This window comes from Haemaphysalis longicornis, unplaced genomic scaffold (genome assembly GCF_048455015.1).
Source record: "Haemaphysalis longicornis isolate Haplotype H1 unplaced genomic scaffold, Haemaphysalis longicornis Haplotype H1 scaffold_4, whole genome shotgun sequence".
Classification (NCBI taxonomy): Eukaryota; Metazoa; Arthropoda; class Arachnida; order Ixodida; family Ixodidae; genus Haemaphysalis; species Haemaphysalis longicornis.
Window position 1 is genome coordinate 39,894,294 of NW_027526361.1, and position 21,081 is coordinate 39,915,374.

Genomic DNA, 21,081 nt, shown 5'->3' on the forward strand with positions numbered 1-21,081 from the left:
GCATTAAAATGAAGGTAAACTATGAATTCTGGCAAGCAAATTTTCGGAGTGTCAGCTGGCAAAGAGGCTTGTAATCTCTGTCCACTATTGTGCGCTCGGCATGCTGGTTGTAGTATTCGATTAATGATAATGGTTAATGAGTTATCAAAATACCTTGAGGTGCTCCAAGCTGAAGAAACAGGCCGTCTACGAAGGTTCATTATTCTCCCGCAAGAACGCTGCGGAAACAGTAGAAGGCTAATGACTTTTATTTGGATTTCTTGCATTCTTCGCCGCATTTTTATGGGGCTTTTCTTGAAAGTTTTCCCATATCTCTGATAAACGAAGTGGAATTTAGTATCACACCGATATAGCTCCTTTTGATATATTAATTTTTGTTCCTTCCTAGGGTTAATAAAGAAAGGGCTCCCAGTTTCGCCCCTTAAGAAATATCAACAGTAATTCACGGAGCCGCGTGAAGGTTCTGTTAAAGGTGCCCTGCAACACTTTTTTCAACTGTTTTTAAATTTTAAATGCTTGGAGAACGTAGTCACCAAACACACCCAATACTTAGATTAGGGGGTCGCAACGTACCTCAGCCAAAAATTACTGCTATATGCCCATCAGATAACTTGGAAACTCGCTCAAAAGATTTTCCTCTCTTTCCTGGTCTTGACATTCTTCGACGGCCCAAATTACGTCACTGAGGCCATGTAGCGGTTGTTGGCCGGTTTTCCTTCAATTGCAGCAATGAATGCTTTTCATGGCAACTTTAAAAATAAAGCCACAAAAACAAGGCAGGAACGGAAGGCGTATCTGGTGCGACGAGCAAATCACGCAGTGCCGCTCAGTGCTGGTGATAACTATAGCTTTCGCAGTGCTTCCAAACGCGAAGGAAAGAGTGAAAAAAAAAAAAAACGTTGCAGGGTCCCTTTAAAACTTAATGCGCGAATACTTGAACTCGCCAGTGTAGCTAGCTGCCTGCTAGCTCCCTCAGTATAAACACTGAAATAATATGCAGTCGTATGCCATATACGAAAAAAAAAACTGCGTAATCTGGTACGTAGGTTTCTTGAGGTTAATCGAGCGTGGTATAGCGTGTCGGTGCGCGTAAATGTTTAGGGCGGTGCTGGCGCAAGTTGTTTGGTGAACGAAAAGCCTGTCCTGTTTTCAAGACGACGCACGGCGTTCGCACTATTAGCTTTCAGCCTGCACTGCTTAATGAAGCGCGAGCCAGGCCCATTCGCACAGGCCGGTTACCGCGAACGGCCTGTGGAGCGCCTAGAGCCTACCGAATCAAGACGCGTTATCGATCAAGACCTCCCCAGATTTCGGCCGTTAACCTCGGGTTCGAGGAAGTCGCCTTCTGTTAGCTTTCCGTTCCAACAAAAGGAATAGATGGAGGGGAAGGAGGTGGTGAGAGGGAGGTGAGAGGAAAAACTAACTGTTCCGCGCATATTTATCAGCGGGTAATTGATCCTCATCGCCAGTTCGCACCTGCTACCAATCCACCTCGCAGGCGGCGGCCACGGCCGCCGCTTGAATAAATAATTTTGCAATCGCTGGACCGATCGGGCCTCGCCGGAAGCTGAACAGGCTTCATTCCGTATTCGCATTAGAGCGTGGCGCTGATCCACCGAGGGAAGAAAATGGGGTTCAAACCCGCAGGGGGGCGTGCGGAGGATGTGGTGGCTGGCGGCTCCGGAGTGAGAGCTCTGTGACGCCCCCGCGCCATCGGCATCCCGCTCCCGATCCACAAAGAGTGTGACGTGCTCGTCGAACCTCCGGTTGTGGGGGAAACACACATAGTGCCGTGCTGCTGCTGCTGCTGCTGCTGCCGCTGCTGCCGCTGCCGATGCTGCGACGGCACATTCGTGCCGATAAGCCTCGGGGAAATGACGAGCTCGCGCGTTAATTGCACCCTTCGATCGGCTAGCGGTGCAGGCCGCGGCCGCCGCGCTATGCCCGATACGTTCGCCGTGCGCTCGCGGGACAAAGGGAACGCTCGCTTATCGACACTCGCCCTTCCTTCCCTCATTCCCTAATCTTGGATGGTTTTTCTTTTCTAGCGCCAAGCTCCTAACGCAAACCCGGGCTTCCCTTTGTTGCTTCCGGCACCGATGTGGTGGCTCTACGCGGGGAAGGGCCGGGGCTTGGCGACGGAGCACGTCGTCCCTGTCTGGTGTCGGTTCCGCATGCCGACACGCACGCGAGAGACAACGGTTCTTTTAGTAAGCCGCGCGACCGCGGACAGGCCACCAGAGGATAGGCACCCCGGCTCTGCGCTTCTTACTGCTGCCTTCCACTATCTTTTCACCTCGATAGTTGTTTGCCTGCTTGTTTGCGGTCTTCCGTTCTTTTTTTGGTGCTGTTTACTTTTTTCATCTGGTAAAACGAGACAGCCGCTTGTTCCTTTGACAGAAGCGACCTTGCTAAAGGGCTATAAATGGTCGGCCCTAGGACCGCAGTCAGCGAAACGAGAAATTGCTCATTTTGATGACGTTTTTGCGGTCACCCAGTTTGTGAGGAGTGTTAGCAAACGGCCTCAGGTAGAGTTTGCCCCGGATACTGGTGCTTAACTGCCTTACTATTTTTTACTGCGGAAATCGAACGGCTCCTTCGACCGCGATCTTCCGTGACCATTGCGGGCAAACGGACAGAATAAAAAGAAAGGCGGGAAGGGGGGGGGGGGGGGGGTGCACGGAGCAAAAGGAGGAATCGATTAGGCACAAGCCAATCGATCAACGAACATCATCATCGTCATCATCACCTTCAGTTCAGTATCACAATAAACCAGCACAAGACGCTGACCACGGATGGGGCGGGTACAAGTGTGTTGTTAGTACTCTTGGCCACGATTGCAGTAATGTCGTAGCAGCTTCGTGGTACTATCATTTTTTACATATAAGCATAAGTGCCCTGTCGCGTTAAATCAGGCATACTATGTCAGAAGCTGCCGACCTTAGAACATTAAGTGAGCTACGGTGTGTGTGTGGGAAGGCGGGGGGGGGGGGGGGGGGGAGGGGTGCATGGAGGGAAAAATGCATGGAGGGGTGCATTGGCCGCGTATCTGCTCCTTTCGTTGTAAATGTCGAGAAAAGACGATAGTCTTTATCGACTTTTGTTAAGTAAATTCCTCCCTTCGCTTTCCCACTCACCTCTCATGTTGTTCCTCTTGCGTTGCGCTCGTCCCAAGATAAAGATGCCAAAGGTGTGCTTAAATCATTTCAAATTTACCGCGTTCCACTTCTTCAGACCGGGTGTCTCGATGCCAACGCTGCCGGACGGCGAAGACGCGCGTGAATCGAGGCGACCTACTCCAACGTTTTTAGAACCGCGTTTCCCTACTCCACGGGCGTTGCAAGCAGAACGTGGAACCTATCTAGTAGAACCTTTCGTAACTGTTGTTGATTGATTTTTTTAAAACGGCGCCAGAAGCTATAGTGGCGCGGGCGACAGCAGGCAATGGCGGAGTGAATTTTTTTCTGCAGTTGATGAAGTATTTAATTTCGCAAAAATCAAGCATGTATGATTTTTTATAAAAGAACACTGCAAATATCATTTCTTTATTAATTTGCTGTCTTATATTTGCGTAATGTCTTGTTCATCTTCAACAATGTTGACAAGTATGAACATTACACCGGACTTAGACGGGTAGATTTAGCTGTGACTATATGAGACTATTGCGCAGGCATTGTTTTGCTTTGTCCGGGTGGCTGAATCGAGTCACAGACAGACAGACGGACAGACAGACAGACATACAGACAGACCAAAATTTCTGTGTTTAAGTAGCTCAAGAAAGACTATCGTCTTTAATATAAGGCGCATGCGCCGTGGAACGTGCAGGGAAGCGCGCAGCGGAGCGGGAGCAGGGGAACGGGCTGCGCGAGCCGCTGTAGATTAAACGGCAGCAACTAGCCAATAACAAAGAAATGCGTAGCAACCCGCCTCCCTCATTTCACGTGGGTTTTTGTATACCGCGAGAAGCCCACGTAGATTATTTTGGGGCAGTAAAAAATACACACACACAGAAAACTTAAAAGGCAGGATGCAAATCTAGGGCGACTCCGCTGGCATCACGGTCACAGCTAGTGGCCGATCACGTGCGCACCGCTGGTCGGAGACGCACCGCAGCAAGCGGGGCCACGAGGTGAACAAGACCGGGATAAGGCGCGGTCGAGGCGTGCCCAGTGTGAAGACTCGCACGCAACTCGTGTTCAACAAGTGAAACGACATTGTATTTTTCGTCTTCCAGTTTGAAATGGCAAATTTAACTTATTTTGTAGCGTGAGCTACACTGGCCGAGGTTGAGCAGTTTCGCGTGGCTGCTGGAGAGCCGTGCTGCGCATGCACGAGGAGCAGTGACGTCTCACGGCGCACAGATTTTCTTTCCTCCATGCGCGCCGAAGTCGCCGCCGCCGCGACTGGATGGGATTAGATTGGATTGAACTGGATCGGCGTAAATTGCAGTGGATTGGATTTTATTGGATTAGAAATCGTTTTAGCAGCAGTAAGCACGATAATCAGCTAATCCTATACAACCAGGAAACCTAAGAATAACCAGCTGAACCTCAGCTCAGGCTACGCATATCCTGGCATAGCCGAGCTAAGCCACTGCTAATTTTTATAGACACCCTCGCACCCTACTGTTCTAGCGCCCGTCTTCCTGCCTCCCTGTTCGCGTGCGACCTTTCCTAACAGTGAATGGAGGTGTGAGAGTGAAGACGACAAGAAAAGCGCTCCCATCCCCTCTTTTCTGGCCCTTCCCGGTTAATTTGGCTCACCGCGTCTTGTACACCCCTGCCACAACGCAGCAGCCGCAGAAAAGTTCCGTTTGTGTTTTAATGACTGCTCAACTTCGAAAGTGCTTTGGATCGGGAAAGTGGGCCGTCACTCTTACCGGCATTTTCTTCGTTAGTTCCCAGGCATGGAGTTAATAATAACTGGGATATATTTTTTTTAATCCCAGGTCCTATAATCGAGGGCCTCTTCTGGGATGAAGTTGTCCCTTCAAGAAGTGCCGACTTACTGGCGCAAAGAAGGCCACTGTCTTCTTACACACCCCCTCATTCCCCCTGTAGTACCTTGATTAAATTCCCATCTTGACCGCACAGCGTCCGAAACCTGTCAGTAGCATGGTGTAACAGACGACAGATTATGTAAACATTTTCTCAAGCGCCTCAGGTTAGCGTGCTGCCGTTTCATTACGCTGCCAGACGTTTTTTGTACCGTTCCTTCTCGCTTATCTCATCCTCCCAGGGCTGTCAGGGCTCTTGTTGCTGTCCGAACGCCTTCGAGAAACATAATCGCTCGTCCAGCACTTGGCCCGTCCGCTCAAGGATATGTCCAACTTTACGGACGTGTCGGAACTGCTCTGTTATCCAGCGGATTATTATTAATTAGACTGGCTAAGTCAGCGGCTTTATGTCACGACAAATTGGGAGATTAATGGTTTAAGTAACTGCTGAAAGCACCTGGATGTAAGTGTTGCTACATGAAGGCACAACGACAATATTTGGTACAGCGTTAAGAAACAACGCAGATATTTTCAAATTAAAATCCCGATTAATTTTAGGAGTGCCTGCATGTCTTGCTGTGGCTTTTTAGGCCATAGGAAGCTTGGGTTTTCTATTTGCAAGGATTATAGGAAATTCCCGGAGGAGTGGTAGCCAATCGCAGTGGCGCCGTAGTACAAGAACATTTGGAAGTCTGGTGCAATATTTAGACATATAATTACAGCTTAAAGACGTCCACTAGAACCATCAAGACCGCTGGTAGAGAATAATTGAGACGAATGAAGTGCCAAGTGCGCTATTCCGTTGAATCTTGGCCCCTCTAACTCATAATTTGGTGTCTGTGTGTACGTATGTGTGTGTGGGTGCTTTTGCGCGTGTGTGCGCACGCGTGCGGAAATTTTCTCTGGGATCCCTATCGGTGATTTGCTCATCCATTTATTTCTCCTTTTTTTTCAGGGCACATAGTTTGCCAGTTTTAATCCTGAAAAGTAGGTTGCTCTGTCCTGAAAGCTCTCATTAGCTGCGGAGATCGATTAATTAGCCAGTCACATTCGGGCCGCGAAACGTGCGTGCGTTCCAGAATCATTCGCCATTCCGTTTTGTGCGCGACCCGAGGACAATGGACCCATACCGTTTCGCGGTCGGGGACGTGAGCAGGAAGTTAGTCCAGTACAGACCGAGCTGTTTTATGACGGTGTGCTAGAGGGGAACACGCAGGGAGAAAAAAAAACGTGGGGTCAAAAAAAAAAAAAAAAAAAGGCAGCGAAAGTCAGTGGGGAACTTACCAATTAACTTCACGTTAAAACCTCTTCCCCGTTCTTCTTTCGCAGATTGGTCTCGCTGAAAGAACAGTTGATCTTCTTCATGGCACTCGGTAATGGTTAGCCCGCTTTCGGCTTTAAAGCGTGACTCGAGTGAAAAACTAGTAGGGCGGCCCGTCAATGATGAACGATGCCGCGAGATTTGCGACCACGGACCTGTCTCCGGCGATGATGAATCCTGCGCATTTGCCTATCATTAGAAAGAGCGCTCCGTGGCATTGCGAGTGGGTTTTGGGCTGTTAAAATGCTTTGGTCTTTTCGCCCACTCAGTTAATACGCCTACACTCGCCCGCAGTACTACGCGGCAAACGTTTCAACGTGTTCTGTGTATCTCGGTGAGTGTTACATTTGCTGCATACCTTTTAAAGGGATAATTTTTTAAAGTGCATAAGTTGTTTTTATCTTTTTTTTTTCTATTTTTGCTGTGCTCACTGAACCAACCTTCTGAGCACGCTATTACAACTAGGGCTGTTGGCTTCGCGAAGCGATTTTGGGGAAGAGACGATATAAAGAGAAGCGCGCTTTTACCGGCTGTTTCAAAGACATTAGCAAATAATCCCGGATTGTCCAAACTAATCTCTAGATTTCGGCCGACGTGTCTTTAGTAGCCCGACATTTGTTATAGCGCTCAATGCACCCCGTATTTTTGAAGCACTGTCGAGAGGCTTCCTGGATTTCTTATTTCTTTTCCTTCCGACTAATTCAGCTGGAATAGCCGGCTCAAAACGAGCGAGATTTTCTAAATATCCTTTAAAATTAATAAACAACTACTACGAGGCCCCGCAATAAAATGCGACAGTTCTGGTACTACGTTGAGCTCGTTCTAGCGTTCGCGTACTTTGTTTAACGTGCTGTTTCTTCCGCTGCAAAGAACCAACTATAAAGGCTGGACATTAAAGGCTCAACCCGTGAGATATCGTGGACCTCAATTGTTATAGCACCAAGATGACCTGTGGTGAAGGCCTTTGGCGAACGGTCCGCACTGAAGATTGCGCAGTGCTATGCAATAGTGCGGTATTATGTTCCCCACTAATGCTTTGTTACATAACGCCATCTCACCACAAATATTTTTCGGGTTTATTTTAACCCGGTTGTATTATCTCTCGTAAATTCTTGCACTACAGAATTACGCGCAGGTTACCACACCAAGAAAATTTTAAATAAACATAGTTCCGGTCATTGCCATACGCATTAAAACGCAATGACAAAAAGCGCCAACGTTAAGCGCAGTCGAGGGCTTTTCGTGGAAAGGGGCTGTCTATCCAGCACCTGATTCAGTCGCCACGGAAAGACCTAGTTCGCCTGCCTTTACAAAGTCGCACACCAGCTGTTAGCACCGAACTGCCTGGCACAGCCGTAAACCTGATGAAGGCTCGCTTCATTCTATGTAAACACCCTCCACCTTCCCCTCAGGCCGCCGAAAAACGCCCGTTAAAAAACGGTTCGTTTTTTCCCCTGCACTTCCGCCAGTTCTTTGCGTTTTATGCCTTTCCTTTTCTGTTTGCCGGCGTCGGTGAGCGAGAGGCGGCGAGGGCTGCTGCTGCTGCTGCAGCGGCGAAGAGGCGCAGTGGTCGAAGTCGAATGGACCGCCATGCCATCGGGGCGTTCGGAAGGCTTCGAGCCGCGCGATAGCTGCAGGAACAGCGGGCTGTAGGCTGCGCGGATCTCGGCGCGATCGAAGCTCACAACACGCGCGTCTTCGCAATGACGACGACGGGCGCTGGGAGCCCAGCGCTGCTGCTTGGGCCGCCGGCGTGAGTCCGCCGCAATGACCCAATTGGACACGGCTGGGCTCCCGTTCTACCGTATGGCGCGCACCCGGCAGCAGCGCTCCGCTGTGCACCCCCCCCCCCCCCCCCCCCACTTTCCTCCCCATACCCCTCCCCCCACCCGCACGCGCCTTTGGCCGCAGGATCATTCCGCACGCCCCCCTCCCCTTTTCACGCTCGTATGCGTGCATTCTCCGTCGCGTACGTTTCCCGAGTAAATACTATAGGAAATGCACACCCGCCCGCCCCTCCCAGTATCGAATCTCTCCGTTTGTTCTTCATCTCTTCTTCCATTATTTTTTTCCCGGTCCCCCTTCTCGCCCGCGCCAGCAACCGTCGCGTTCCTCTTTTGTCGCGTCTTACGCCCGTTGCACAGCAGTCGCTCTGGCGAAGCGATGCTGCGCGGTGGCTCATCAGCAGAAGGACGATCATTCGCGGAATGATTCAGAAGCGCAGGAATTAATGCGACCCTAACGATTGCCAAGCGGCGAGCAACGTGCAATTACTAACTTCGGTCGGGAGAAACGCGCTCGCCAGTAATTGACGGCCGACTGCTTTTCCGATGCGCACCCTTCTCGGGGTTCTCTGAACCGTCCTCCGCATCCCCATCCTCCCCCACTGCCTGGGGCGCTCGATAGCTCCCTCCGCTCACCCCCAAGTTTTATTTATCTCCTTGTTCTTCGAAAGAACAAAAAGTGGAAGCAGAGAATGGTCAACGGTCCGAAGATTTAAACTGTTCGGGGTGTGGAGGAGAGGGTGGCAGCGGCAAGGAGTTTAAGCAGGAAACACGTGATTAGTGGGCATTTCGGGCTTGTGCGTAAAGAAAACAAGCGGCGTGGCGTCCTGTGCACGAAAGTCAGAGCTCGCGTCACTCGTTTAAAAGCTACAATTTAACTAATTGCACGCTGATTTAGAAGGATCCCAATGTCCTATCTCTTTTGATTACCGCCGTTACTTGGTCACGGTTTGCACCGAATCCTAGCGAAAACGAGAACGCACAAAAAAAGGGAAAGAAATGTGTTGTTTCTGTAGTTGTTGACGATAAATCAAGCGAGAACCACATAAAATCTGGCTGTGAAGCATGATGAATTAGGTGGTCGCGATCGTCATTAACCCGTCAGTGCATCGGACACCCCGTCCGTAGCTTCGTCCCATAACCATGAACATTTTTGAAACGTTTCAATTAATGTGTTATACTCAAAACTTTGATTACATAATCAAAAACGTTGTTGTCCTCCAGGCGATAAAAAACTGTCGGTATAAGTACATGCAAGCGCAAGCGGCTTAAGAGAAAAACGAGAGCCTGGGTGCACCTTGAGTGCCTGGGTGCAGCCATTGTCCTGGTGTATTAGACAGACCCGATATTAGCTGTTGCAGTTCGAGCAACTCTACAATCCACGAAATTTTCCCGCTTTTTGCAGGCCTGTTCGGAACTTTCGGGATACCGGAAGTCTTCGATAAGTACCATAGTTCATCAACGTTACACATCTAAAAAAACCGAATATGTTTGAAGCACTAGCCCAGTTTGGCAATTATTGTCAGAAAACATAAATAAACAAATACAATAATAAAATTTCGCTCGGTTCAGGTGGCGTTGGAAATATGGTCTGTCCAGCCGGAACGCCGACTTCATCGATGACAAAGCGAGAGTGGTGTGACAGAGCGAGAGCTCTGTCACCCCGTCGTTCTTCTTTAAAGCGACTACGATCGCACAATTTGAAACGGAAGGGCTCATCTTGCCCGCCTACTCTTCCTTATCTGCATCCGATTTAACGAATGACGGCAAATAGCTCGGGGACCCTGCTTAATACCACATAAAATAAAGGAAGATTTATTTCGTTATCAAAAGATACGCCGGTTTACAATGAGGCAAATCAGTCCTGTTCACACAATTCTGTACGAACAACAGTGCTGAAGCGCAAATTGTTGCGAAGCACATGATTTCAGTGTCGCTCACAAAATGAGGCTCTTCTATCTTTTATTCATCTTCCCTTGTTTACACGCATAATCTTCGCTCACTAACTTAATCTAAGATGGGCTACGCAAGAATTTACCCACGCTTGAGTATCGACGAGGCTAAAATCGTCGTGTCGTCGTTGGCGCTATTCTCTAGAAGCACTGATACCCGGCGCACCCTTAAGTATGCCAAAAACAACGCCCTATTTTTTTTTTTCTCGCATCGTTTTTCTACGTCAGCCAAAGGCGATTCAACAACCCCCATTCCCTTCCTCCCTGCCTTCCCTACCTCTCCGCATGCTATTTACAACGGCAAGCGTGCTTCACCTTACCACTACTACTTCAGCAGCAAAGCCCACTTGCGGTTTGCCGCCATATCGGGGTCGTTCGGGTGGAGGTAATAATGGGCGTGCCCCGTTCAACGCGTGACGAGCAGCGGTCGCACATGAACAAAGTAATTGCTCCCCGGCCCACAACACAATTAGAGATATGTACCGACGGCCTTGTGGCAGATGAGGTCATTGGATCCACCGTCCAGATAAATACAGCAAAACTGTGCAAATCAAGATGCCCCTGGCAATAAGATGGCTGCATAGGAACCGTGTCGGATACCTTTATCAAAAAGGCATTAGTGTATTTAGACTTTTAGGAAGAATGCCTTAAACACCACATGCCACGTGACATCCCAAAGCGAAAGATGCCAGACTTTTGCGGGAGTTCACTTCTGTTTATATTGCTTGCCGATGCAGTTGTTTAACTACTTCAGTTAAAGTCTTTCAGAATCATTTATTATTTTCAAATTATAAAAGTTTAAGGTACTTTTTCCCTGCGTACTTGAGATCACGTTCCGGGGAGTGACACTCCAAATTGGGATAACAAACTAAACGATACACTAAAAAAACAGGAATACGCTGCATTTTTGTTAAATTTTCGAAAATCTGAGATCATGTCATATTATCTCCTGCAAAGTTAGCTAATTAAACCAGGACTTCAGATTCATGGAGGTACCTTATAACCTCGTCATTCACCGCACAAGGGTGGAAGAGTTTACCATCACGATTTCTATCAGTGTTAAGTTACCGCAGCTGTTAGGCAGAGGTTTATGCTGGTATTTATATTTTTCGAACTTTAAAAAACAGCTCTTCTCTGTTAACACAAAATCGTTAATAAGCTCGTGTCACAGAAAAGCCGGTGTCGGTGGCGGGACGAAAAAATGCTGATTGTTCGATATCGCCCTGAAGAATGCGGGTCAAGTGGAAGAGCGGAAAGTTTGTATCCGTCGTGGAGACCACCGAGTGGCTCTGCGATTCTGACGTCATCTTTCATGGATGAAAAATTCGGTGCCGCCTCCCAGTGTAGGCCGCTCGTCTGGGTCGCCGTCTTCTACGAGAACGGATGATGCATCTGGGACTGCCCCTTCTTGGGTATCCGTTCCACATTTAAGTCGACGCTGAAGCGTCCTCCAAGTTTTTTAAGGAAATCATGTACGAGAGTTCACGGGTGCGATGTCTCTACGAGAAATTTTTAATATTTCGGATGCTACTTTCGTTCTTTGACATTTTGAAACGGTTGTTTTTCGGGGTTAGTGTTCTGTGAACATCATATTAGCAAATGTGCAAATGTATTTGAGGAACATTTCGACAAAGGCAAGACGTAACACGGTTTTTATTTTTGGTACTTCTCTAAAGTAGTCCACTGGCCGAAAGAGCCTGTAGATCACGGTTTTAAATGATTGCTGACAGCTGGTACAGTAGTCCACCCTCTTAGCTGAAGCAACGCTTTACCCACTCATCGTCGCCCTAGTCACAACTGTGACTAAGTCACAAGGTAACTTAGTCACAAGGTAACTGTAGTCACAAGGTAACTTAGTCGCAACTGCGGCATTTCTCTGAAGTTTAAGGGGGCACCTAAGTCGTCCACATTCGTTTGAACAGTTTCTCAGCAGAATATTTTTATATTCTACGCTAAAGGTCAATATGATGTTCGAGATAATCGTGTGGACGGCCGTACCACCTGTGAATATATTTTTTCTATGCAGTAAATAATTCTTCGGAGTACTTCGTGCATCTACGTTCAGAATCACTGGCTGTACAAACACGCGTTGAAACTTTTTTCAATATTATGTCGAATGTAATACGTATTTGAAGCCACATGTTTTTTGGTCATGGTTACATTGTAGTAGGTAGTCGATGTAATCTCCTACACGTGAACACGCTATGCCAGAAATTTAGGGGTCGTCGCAAGGGTAATGTCACTGAGATTTTCGCAAGAGTGTGGGAGACTGATGGGTGTGTTCCACGCGCGTTGAGCCGCCTAGCCGAACGTTGTTGAGAAATCAGTGTCCGACAGTTTCGCAAAACTTGCGAAGGACGGATGTGGCAAGTACGAGTTCCTGCACAGCTTGCAAGTAAAAGAAGATTAGGAGGGGGAACGAAATTTTCGCGCTGGCAAAGAAACGGGGGAAAAAACGTATGTGTCCGTGCCTCGCGCTGACTTTCTGACCGCCACAGTAATGCGTCAGTACCTTCTACCAGACTTGCAAAAAATACCCCATTGCCTTTTGTTCTCTCATAGTTAATTAACAATACTTAAATTGCTTATGTTCCAGTTTTCTGTAAAGGGATCCTACGCTTAAGAGAGAAATGACGACGTACTTATCAGCGGAGTGGCTAGGTGATTACCAGTGAGGTAGGAGAAACGATTTTCTGTTTCTTGTCGCAGGGTCCCATTCTCATGCTCCTTCGGACGCATGCTCTTTCCCATTCCCATTCTCTTTCGAATATTAGCGGACTGAAGCGTCGGGCGAATACTTTTAGGGCACAGCCCTTTGGTGGCCCTCTCTGGGCTGATCCGCGTCGTCGTCGTAACCGAGTGAGCGATGGCAAGACCGAATAGTGAAAGAAAGCAAAGGAGGAGAGTGTCGCGAAATTGTGAGGGGAGGGTGGTTTGCCGTGGCGGTGCGAGCGCTCTCCGAAAGTGTGCGGTTGGGGAGGGGGTGGGGAAGTATGCTGTAAGGATGAGAGTGTGGCGAAATTGTGAGGGGAGGGCGGTTCGCCGTGGCGGCGCGAGCGCTCTCCGAAAGTTTGCGGTGGGGGAGGGGGCGGAGTATGTGGTGCCCGTACGAGACCCTCGTCTGCTCGACGCTGGCGAAAACGTGAGGCAGGCGTGCGCGTGACGCTGGTGTGCATTCCCTGCCTAAGACGCGGATCACGGTCTCTTTCCGAGACGCACTTCGCGCTGCCGACGCAGAAAGTCATCATCGCTGCCGTCAAGAGAACCCACGAGTGAGAGCTGCCTCAGCGAACTGCTGCTGCGCCGAAATATCGCAGTAGGGAGTATCGTAATCTCCAGCCAATTTTTAGCGATTTCGAAAGAAATGTAGCTACAATATACTTCCCCTTAAGCAAAACCCGAAAAGCCTTAACTTGTGGTAAAAGAAACGATATGCAGCCAAAAAAATTGGATGTGAATTTGCATGCATTACTAAAAATAAAAAAATAAGCTTGATGTAATGGGCCCTCGTAGATATCCTATATAGACTATTAAAATCCATAATTCAAAGCAGCGATGTTAATTTTATTATGTTATTTTATTTTCCTCAAGAGTCCCGGAAAGGCACATTAGATGAGGGGTGGGGCTACAAATATTTGAACATTACAAAAGGCCAGTGCAAAAAAAAAAAAATACAGAAAAAACAGCAAACAAAATCTGCGTAAACTAAGACGCAAGAATGTGTGAATACACTCGGAATTGTACGTAACACAGGCAGAATCCTTTACACGGTTGGGGGACATAATCGCAGTGGCAGAAATCATTAGAAACTGCAAGTGAACAGCTGATACAAAAGGCCAACCGCGGAAATGAGTACTGCAAATCAACACACAGTATGTGATACCATTTGAATCGAAAAAAAAAATAGAGCACAGAAACAATAAATGAGAGCACAGAAACAATAAACACAAATGGTCACTTCGGGCTCGGAAAGGATCTCTAGTATCTTTTTGAATATTTCTGTATTTTTGGTATTAACAATGTTATCCGGTAGAACGTTCCAGTCTTTGGCAGTTCTTATAAAGAATGACTGCGCAAACGTGTTGCTTTAAGGGCGAGGGTATAGAACCTGCTTGGGGTTGCTACTGCTATCAGAAGAATGGGGGCGTTGTGTGATGATGATGCTCGGTGGGTATGCGTAGTAGAATTTGTGAAACAGAGTAAGTATTGACATTTTTCGACGGTGGCTGAGTGAAGTGAGGGCGGCACGTTTTCTATTTGCGACACACTGGTGAACTATCAATAATCTGAGAACGCGAATCTGGCAGCGCGGTTCTGAATAGCTTCAATTTTTCCTGATAGGTTATTCTGGTGTCAGAGTCCCACACTGCTGCCGCGCACTCAAGTTCTGGTCGGGTTAACGTGGTAGAGGTATGTATATATTTAAGGGGACGGGAGCAAACTTCAAGGTACGATGCAAATACCCCAGGGATCTATTAGCTGCAGAAATGATACGGTTAATATGGACTGACCAAGATAGATCGCTTGTAATGTGTACACCGAGGCATTTGTAGCAGTTAGTGGATTGTAGGAGGGAACCACCCAGAGAGTATTCGTGGAAAACGGGTAGTGCGTTTATGAAAGGAAAGTGATTTACATTTAGGCACATTTAAAGAGATGTGCCAAATGTGAAACCTCTGTTGCACGGCTTTAAGGTCTCTCTGTGAGGATAATTGATCGGCTTGACTGGTGATGGTTGCATAAAGAACGCAGTCGTCTGAAAATAGTCGGATTTAGTTAGTAATGCATTACCGAAGGTCATTATGTATATCAAGAAGAGTAGGGGACCAAGTACTGTTCTATGAGGAACACCGGAAAGGACGGGAGAAGTTCCAGATTTCGGCATTCTTTATAATGGCAAAGTGGTTTCTATTGCTGAGGCAGTTATTATTCCAAGATAAGAAGGACGGGTCAAGGTTAATCAATGAAAGTTTGGTCATTAGGCAGTGATGTGGAACTTTATCAAATGCTTTATCGAAGTCCAGGAAAATGGCATCGGTCGGAATATTGCGGTCGAGATTTGTATGAAAATCATAATGAACGCGGCAAGTGGCGTTTCGCAGGACATGCCTTCCCGGAAAACGTGTTGTGAAGGGTGGATGAAGCTGTACTGTTCGAAATGATTTATTATGTGCGTGAATAAAATATGCTGCATAATTTTGGATGGGACACTTTTTAGTGATATGAGCCGTTGATAATGCCGACGGGGTGCGGAATAACTATCTATTACTTGAGAGCGTTTCCTTCACTTGATGTCAAACTGCATCGTAGTGGTAGGTCTTCTTCACGATAACTATCTTTTTGTAGCGCAGCTTGAATGGGCCGCCTTGGTCACCCGCAAAACGTAGCAGTTCTCACTTAATAGTGCGGGTTTCAAAGCAATAATCTTGAGCTACACTGTACGGCGTATCTTTTAGCTTGAAACCACTCGACAATACAGGTTATTTTCTTTTGAATTGAGCAAAGCTAATAATTATCGGACGCTGTTTCCCCGGCTGAATTTTTCAAATTCAGTGTGCTTTTTCAATGGCGTTTGTCGATGGTTTTTACAGATCTCGGTGACTAGTTTTGATTGATTGATTGATTGATTGATTGATTGATTGATTGTAGGGTTTAACGCGCCGACGCGACGCGGGCAATGAGGCGCGCCCTAGTGGAGGGCTCCGGATTAATTTTGAACACCTGGGGATCCTTTACGTGCGCCGAAATCTCGTACACACGGGCGTTTTTGCTTTTCACCTCCGCCAGAAAAGCGACCGCCGCGGCCAGGAATCGAACCCGCGACCTCGTGCTCAGCAGCGCAACGCCTTAGCCACTGAGCCACCGCGGTGGGTCGGTGACTAGTTTTTCGCTGTCTACGTGGAAGAGTTGATTTGCTATAACGATTGCTGATTTAGTCAGAACATCTACGCTCGTACGAATTTCCGGAATTGAAGAGCACGTTTCCTCAGTTTTTGTGATGGGACCTATTAGGTCATTCATTGTTTCTTCAGTTGTGGTTAGTCGTGCATTATTCGACTTTACTGCAGAAAAGATTGCAGCCTGGCCTTCTTCGAGTTTTGTTAAAAGTTCGTGAATATGCGACACCACGAATATGAGGAGACTTGCAGCGACTTACTGAACATCTACAGTGAGTGCGTGAAATGATGTTATTTCAGAATGAGGTTGTATAAGACGCTATCGGTGACACTTGAAGGCTTATTTTTGCACTTTTGAACAATCTTCGTAACGAAGGTTATGTGTTCAAACCTAAGGGATCTATTGATGTCAGCCTCGTTCCTCCCCTCTTCCGCCGCAGATGAAGTGCTGGGGCTGGCAGGAGGCGAGGTGTCTCTACCCTGCGGTAGCTCACAGTTCCCCGGCTTAGCTCCCGACGACGAGCCCATCCTGGTTCTTTGGTTCCGCGAGGGCTCCGCCACTCCCATTCTCAGCGCCGATGCTCGACGGGGTGGCGGGCTCGCCAATGCAAAGGTAAGCGCAGCATGAACTGGCTTTGTTAACACTGTGTGTATCAAACGGAGAGAGAAAAAACGACTTAACACAGTCTAGGGTTGAAAAAGAGTTGCCGTCGGAGATGAGGAAGAAATGGCGTCCCGCTAATCACCGCAATCCTCTCTGACTCCTCCCTCGTAGACTCTAACAAATAGTAAATACATCGTAAATGCCTCTCTTGCGCCATCTTCTTAAGAGTATATAATAAAAGACGCTTAGCGGAGAAAAAATGATTATTAAGGCGTTACATTTCGTCGTCCTCGCCTCTTCACCTCTTAGACATGCTGGATTTGTTGTAGGGTTTAACGCCCCGACGCAACGCAGGCGATGAGGCGCGCCGTAGTGGAGGGCTCCAGATTAATTTTGACCACCTGGGAATCTTTAACGTGGGCCGAAATCTGAGACACGGGGGCGTTCTTGCTTTTCGCCTCCATCAGAGGCGAAAAGCATGCTTTTCGCCGGGAATTGAACCCGCGTCCATGTGCTCAGCAGCGCAGTGCCTCAGGCACTGAGCTACCGCGGCGGGTTCTTAGACATGCTCAAAGAGCACCTCTCATAAATTCTGAACTCGTGGGATTTGTTTAACCCGTCCTGAGACTGACACAATCTAGAATTGTCATGAAAAAAGAAAAAAAAATGCGTGATTTGTGCGCCAGCTTCGCTCCCCAACCCGGGTTTTCTTCGCAGCGTTAAAATAAAAACAAAAAAACAACGAGAACACCCCAGGCCCATGTCAAGTAAAAGATGTTGATCGGAGACATCCGAGCAGCGGTCATTCGTCGTACTTTGCATCGACCTGCTTTCCAGTAACCGTGATCAACGTGGCTGGCTACTTTTGGTTCGATCTGGTTGGCTGCGAGGGAGACTCCGGTCCTGGCCTTCAGTTGTGCAGGCACCTTTCTCGCGGCTAGTGCCGGTAAAACTACGAATATGAGCGACTGAAACTTCAATTCTAGAGCAAATAGAAAACGTCGAGCGCTCCTGAAATTTTTGGATGTTAAATTTGAAGGTGTATGATCTGGAATTACGAGGGAGAGTTCGTGAACCACAGTTTATTGGTGGAAATTTTTCTTTCAGTCTTTGACAGAAGTTGATTGGTCCGTTGGACGGTCGAGAGTTCTTCCTGCTTTGTGCTTCGGTTGTCGGTACTTTACGGGTGCGACTTCTGCGTGTGTGTTATTTTTTTTTTTTTTGCAGGGCTGTGCCTTATATATTTGTGAGTTTGAAGGCACAGAAAAAAGCGGTCAAGTGGCTCCGAAGTGTCGGAGGTACGATCCGCTCCATGGGCAAAGATGGTCTCGCAGCGCTTTATTGTCAGGATTGCACGTCAAGAGGAGCAGAATTGCAGGGCTGCGGAAGGTTATTGACGCCAGCTACCCTTTAATCAAGTCACGCAGCCGATGTGCGTAGACGCGGGGGCTCTGAATGCAGGGTCCCTCACGGTGGTGTTGTAGCTCCTCGCGTATGATTGAATGGATCAAAGAAGACCGCGCCAAAGGAGCTGCGGGGCCAGTTATCTCGTTGGAGGCTGAAAGAATGCAAATAAGGCAGGAATTACAAAAAAGATGTTTGCACAACGGCAGTGGTCGTATGATATTCGATCGCTCGAATATTAAAGCAAAAAAAGCGATTCTATTCTGTATGTTTGGTGCTCCGTCTGTATCAGAGATGGTTTTCCCCCGCTCGACGTCAAAGTGCTTGCGAGGGCATCTTGAACACACGAAACGTAATTCTTCTCCCAGCACTGTACAGATGTGGAAAGTATTTTCTTTTTTGGCCAAACATGAGCGAGTGGAGGTCATGCTGAAGATATGTAAATTAGTTAGTGGGTTAAGCTGGCCTAATCACGGATATAATCCCACCTTTAAGAAAACCCTTCATTACATCGCGCTGGTACAAAACAGTGTCCTGGATTTTCAACGTGTTGTCCCACCGGTTGAATGAGCTCACTCAGGCGTACTGGTTCGGCCGTTATTCAACTTCATTACAGAGGTCAGAAAAAAAAAACGGAGGCTTGTGCTCACGGCTGGTGACACTAATGGTGGGCTCGGCAGGAGCCGCGGCGTCGCGTGCATTATGGCTGCTGAGTGGAGTTGGTTGCTAGCGGTAACCTCTGGGGTGCTATTCCAGAAGGCCCGAGATTAAGCGGAACTCGGGAGACACGAGCTCTAGCGACGCCCACGTAACGTGATGATAGTGTTTCGAGGCGGAGTTAGAGAGCTTTAAAAATGCGATTCATGCTATCTGCTGATTATTTGGGTGGCGTGACCGCCCCAGGGCCGCGCGCTCTAGTAGGCGCGACTAGGGCGCGGCGCACTTTTCACTGCGTTCTGTCGCTCCACTGCTGCACACGTGGCTACGGGGGGCAAGCAAATCCAACCACTTTACTTTATCGTGCTTTTGTTTCATTAAGCTATATTTCACTACAAAGTTTATTTATATTTTATACCAGGTGTTCATATCAGCTTTTTGTTTGAAATTTGCCGGGCTATACAGCAGTTTCTGCCCATTTCTGCCAACGGGGGCAGACAATGCAATCACGTGACTAAGGCCGACTGGCAACAAAAGAAAGCGGGTGATGGAAACCCGCCGCATTCTGAGTAATTGTTTCTCGATGTTATCCAAACCCTCCGCCCGCTTTCCGATACAAAATTTCCTTGTGGAAACTTCTAACTCATATCCGCTCAAAATTCGCCAGCTCAGAAATCATGCGTAGTCAAACTTATATGAGCCAAGGTTGATATGGACTCTAGACTCATAGGATTTCAGAACTCATACAACCGCACAATTCACATGGGCATATAATGCACGCTGCGTTAGAAATCTAAGCGCTCAGTTCATGACTCATATGGGCTCCATTGTTCCGCTCAGTCTGACGGGGTCTAAGAACTCAAACGGCACCAACCTACATTTTGGCTGCAGATTTATTGCACAGTGCTTTCTCATGCCTTGATTACTACCGCTATCTACAAGCAAACGCAAGAACCTAATGAATGCGAAGAACTTGAGGTGGGTTGTGTCAGAACTAAAGGAAAGATTCAAGCCAGAAGGTGAGCGGCGGCAGAAGAAAGGGCACTCGGCAAGCTTGCGTGGGCTCGGTAGTTCTTTTAGGTATATTTGCTTCCATTCGCGTTTCTTTTGTGGCTGCAACCAGCATCGCGTGTAACGTGTCGTTTGCGAGATGGCATCGCTGTATGCGCTAAAACGCGCGCCGTGTAACTTCGGCCGAGTGAATGCACGCAATGCTGACTCTTCTGTGCATTTCTCCGTGTTTGTCTTTTCAGCCAAGCCCTGTTTAAACAGTCAGGCTGCGCGCCGAACCTAGGTGCGCCTATATTTGGCGTGCCACAACATTTGTTATCTCGGCCGGTGCTGCCCCACTTCATCTGGGATAAATATGAAAACATTTTAAGTCCCGCTTGTGTGGCTAGGGTTCCGTCTATTTTTGATGTCCGAGAGCAAAAACTCTCGAGGCTGTACGTGCCTTTGAAGCGCGAGGCGTTGGAGTACAAGAGTCCTGGTGTGTGTGTGCTATTAGCACGCGTTCCCCACCAAGGTCGCGCGCCGTTCAAAAGATGATTTGGACTTCGAGCTCATGGTTTTCATCGCTTGTATATACATGTAGAGTGGATTTGTTATCAATAGGCTCCATTTTCAAGATAAGTTAAGTCCAAAATAAAAAATAAGGATTTCCCGAAGGATTTCGCCGGGAGATCCACGTCGGCCTTGTGTACATTCGTACCGCCCTCCCTTTGTCGGTATCGCAAGCGCTTGCGTGTTTAGTTTCCTGCGGCTCCTCTGGGTGGTGGTCCCGTCGTCAAGACAAGTGGCCTTCCTCCATTTCAAATTGCTCTGTTCCCCTGTCGGCGTAAAGGGGAGGGGGGGGGGGGGGGTGCTGAGTTTTTTCTAGACTCGAACTTCGCTGGTCATCTATATTCGCAGAGTAGAATGGCTCATAATTTTGCATTTTTCATTCATTTTTGTTTACTTGCGTGCGTGCGTGTGTTCAGCGCTTCTTACAGTCAAGACAGAACTGGCAGTGGTACTGTGACGCAATGCCCGCACACTGGATGGGCAGACGTAGCGCAGAGGTTTTTCTCAGAGGCTGTTTTCAGAGGCTGTTTTTTGTCGGCATTCCGCGGCCACATCTTCACATCTTTTCCGGATTTGTTACTTCAACGAACTGTGAATGTGGGCAGTATGGTGCGTACTTGTTTACTAAGTGTAATGGTGCTTACGGGCGGTCAAGGAAAGAAAAAGCCGACAGTAGCCCTGTGAAGTACCTTATGGAGCCCGTGCGCCCGAATTCTCAAGTAACCGCTAACTGGCCCATCTTCGTTCCCAGTGTTAACCTTATTTCACAAGTTGTAGTGTCCTTGTAAAAAGGGAAAATAATGTCTCTTTTTCGTTTTTCTTCTTAGCAATTACAAATTAAGGTTGTTCTACCCTCGCACACATGTGAAGTGGCTGCATATTACAGGCGGTATCCCAACTATT

General features: G+C 47.9%; 1 protein-coding gene across 2 annotated transcripts in view; it reads left to right on the forward strand.

Annotated features, from left to right (window-relative positions):
• LOC144178534 (nephrin-like) overlaps nt 1–21,081 on the forward strand; it is a 188,794-nt gene that overhangs the window by 77,514 nt on the left and 90,199 nt on the right. For both annotated transcript variants that reach the window (XM_077706464.1, XM_077706465.1), the window contains exon 2: nt 16,391–16,563. In XM_077706464.1, the coding sequence (XP_077562590.1) occupies nt 16,391–16,563 (173 nt within the window). The remainder of the gene's footprint in view (nt 1–16,390; nt 16,564–21,081) is intronic.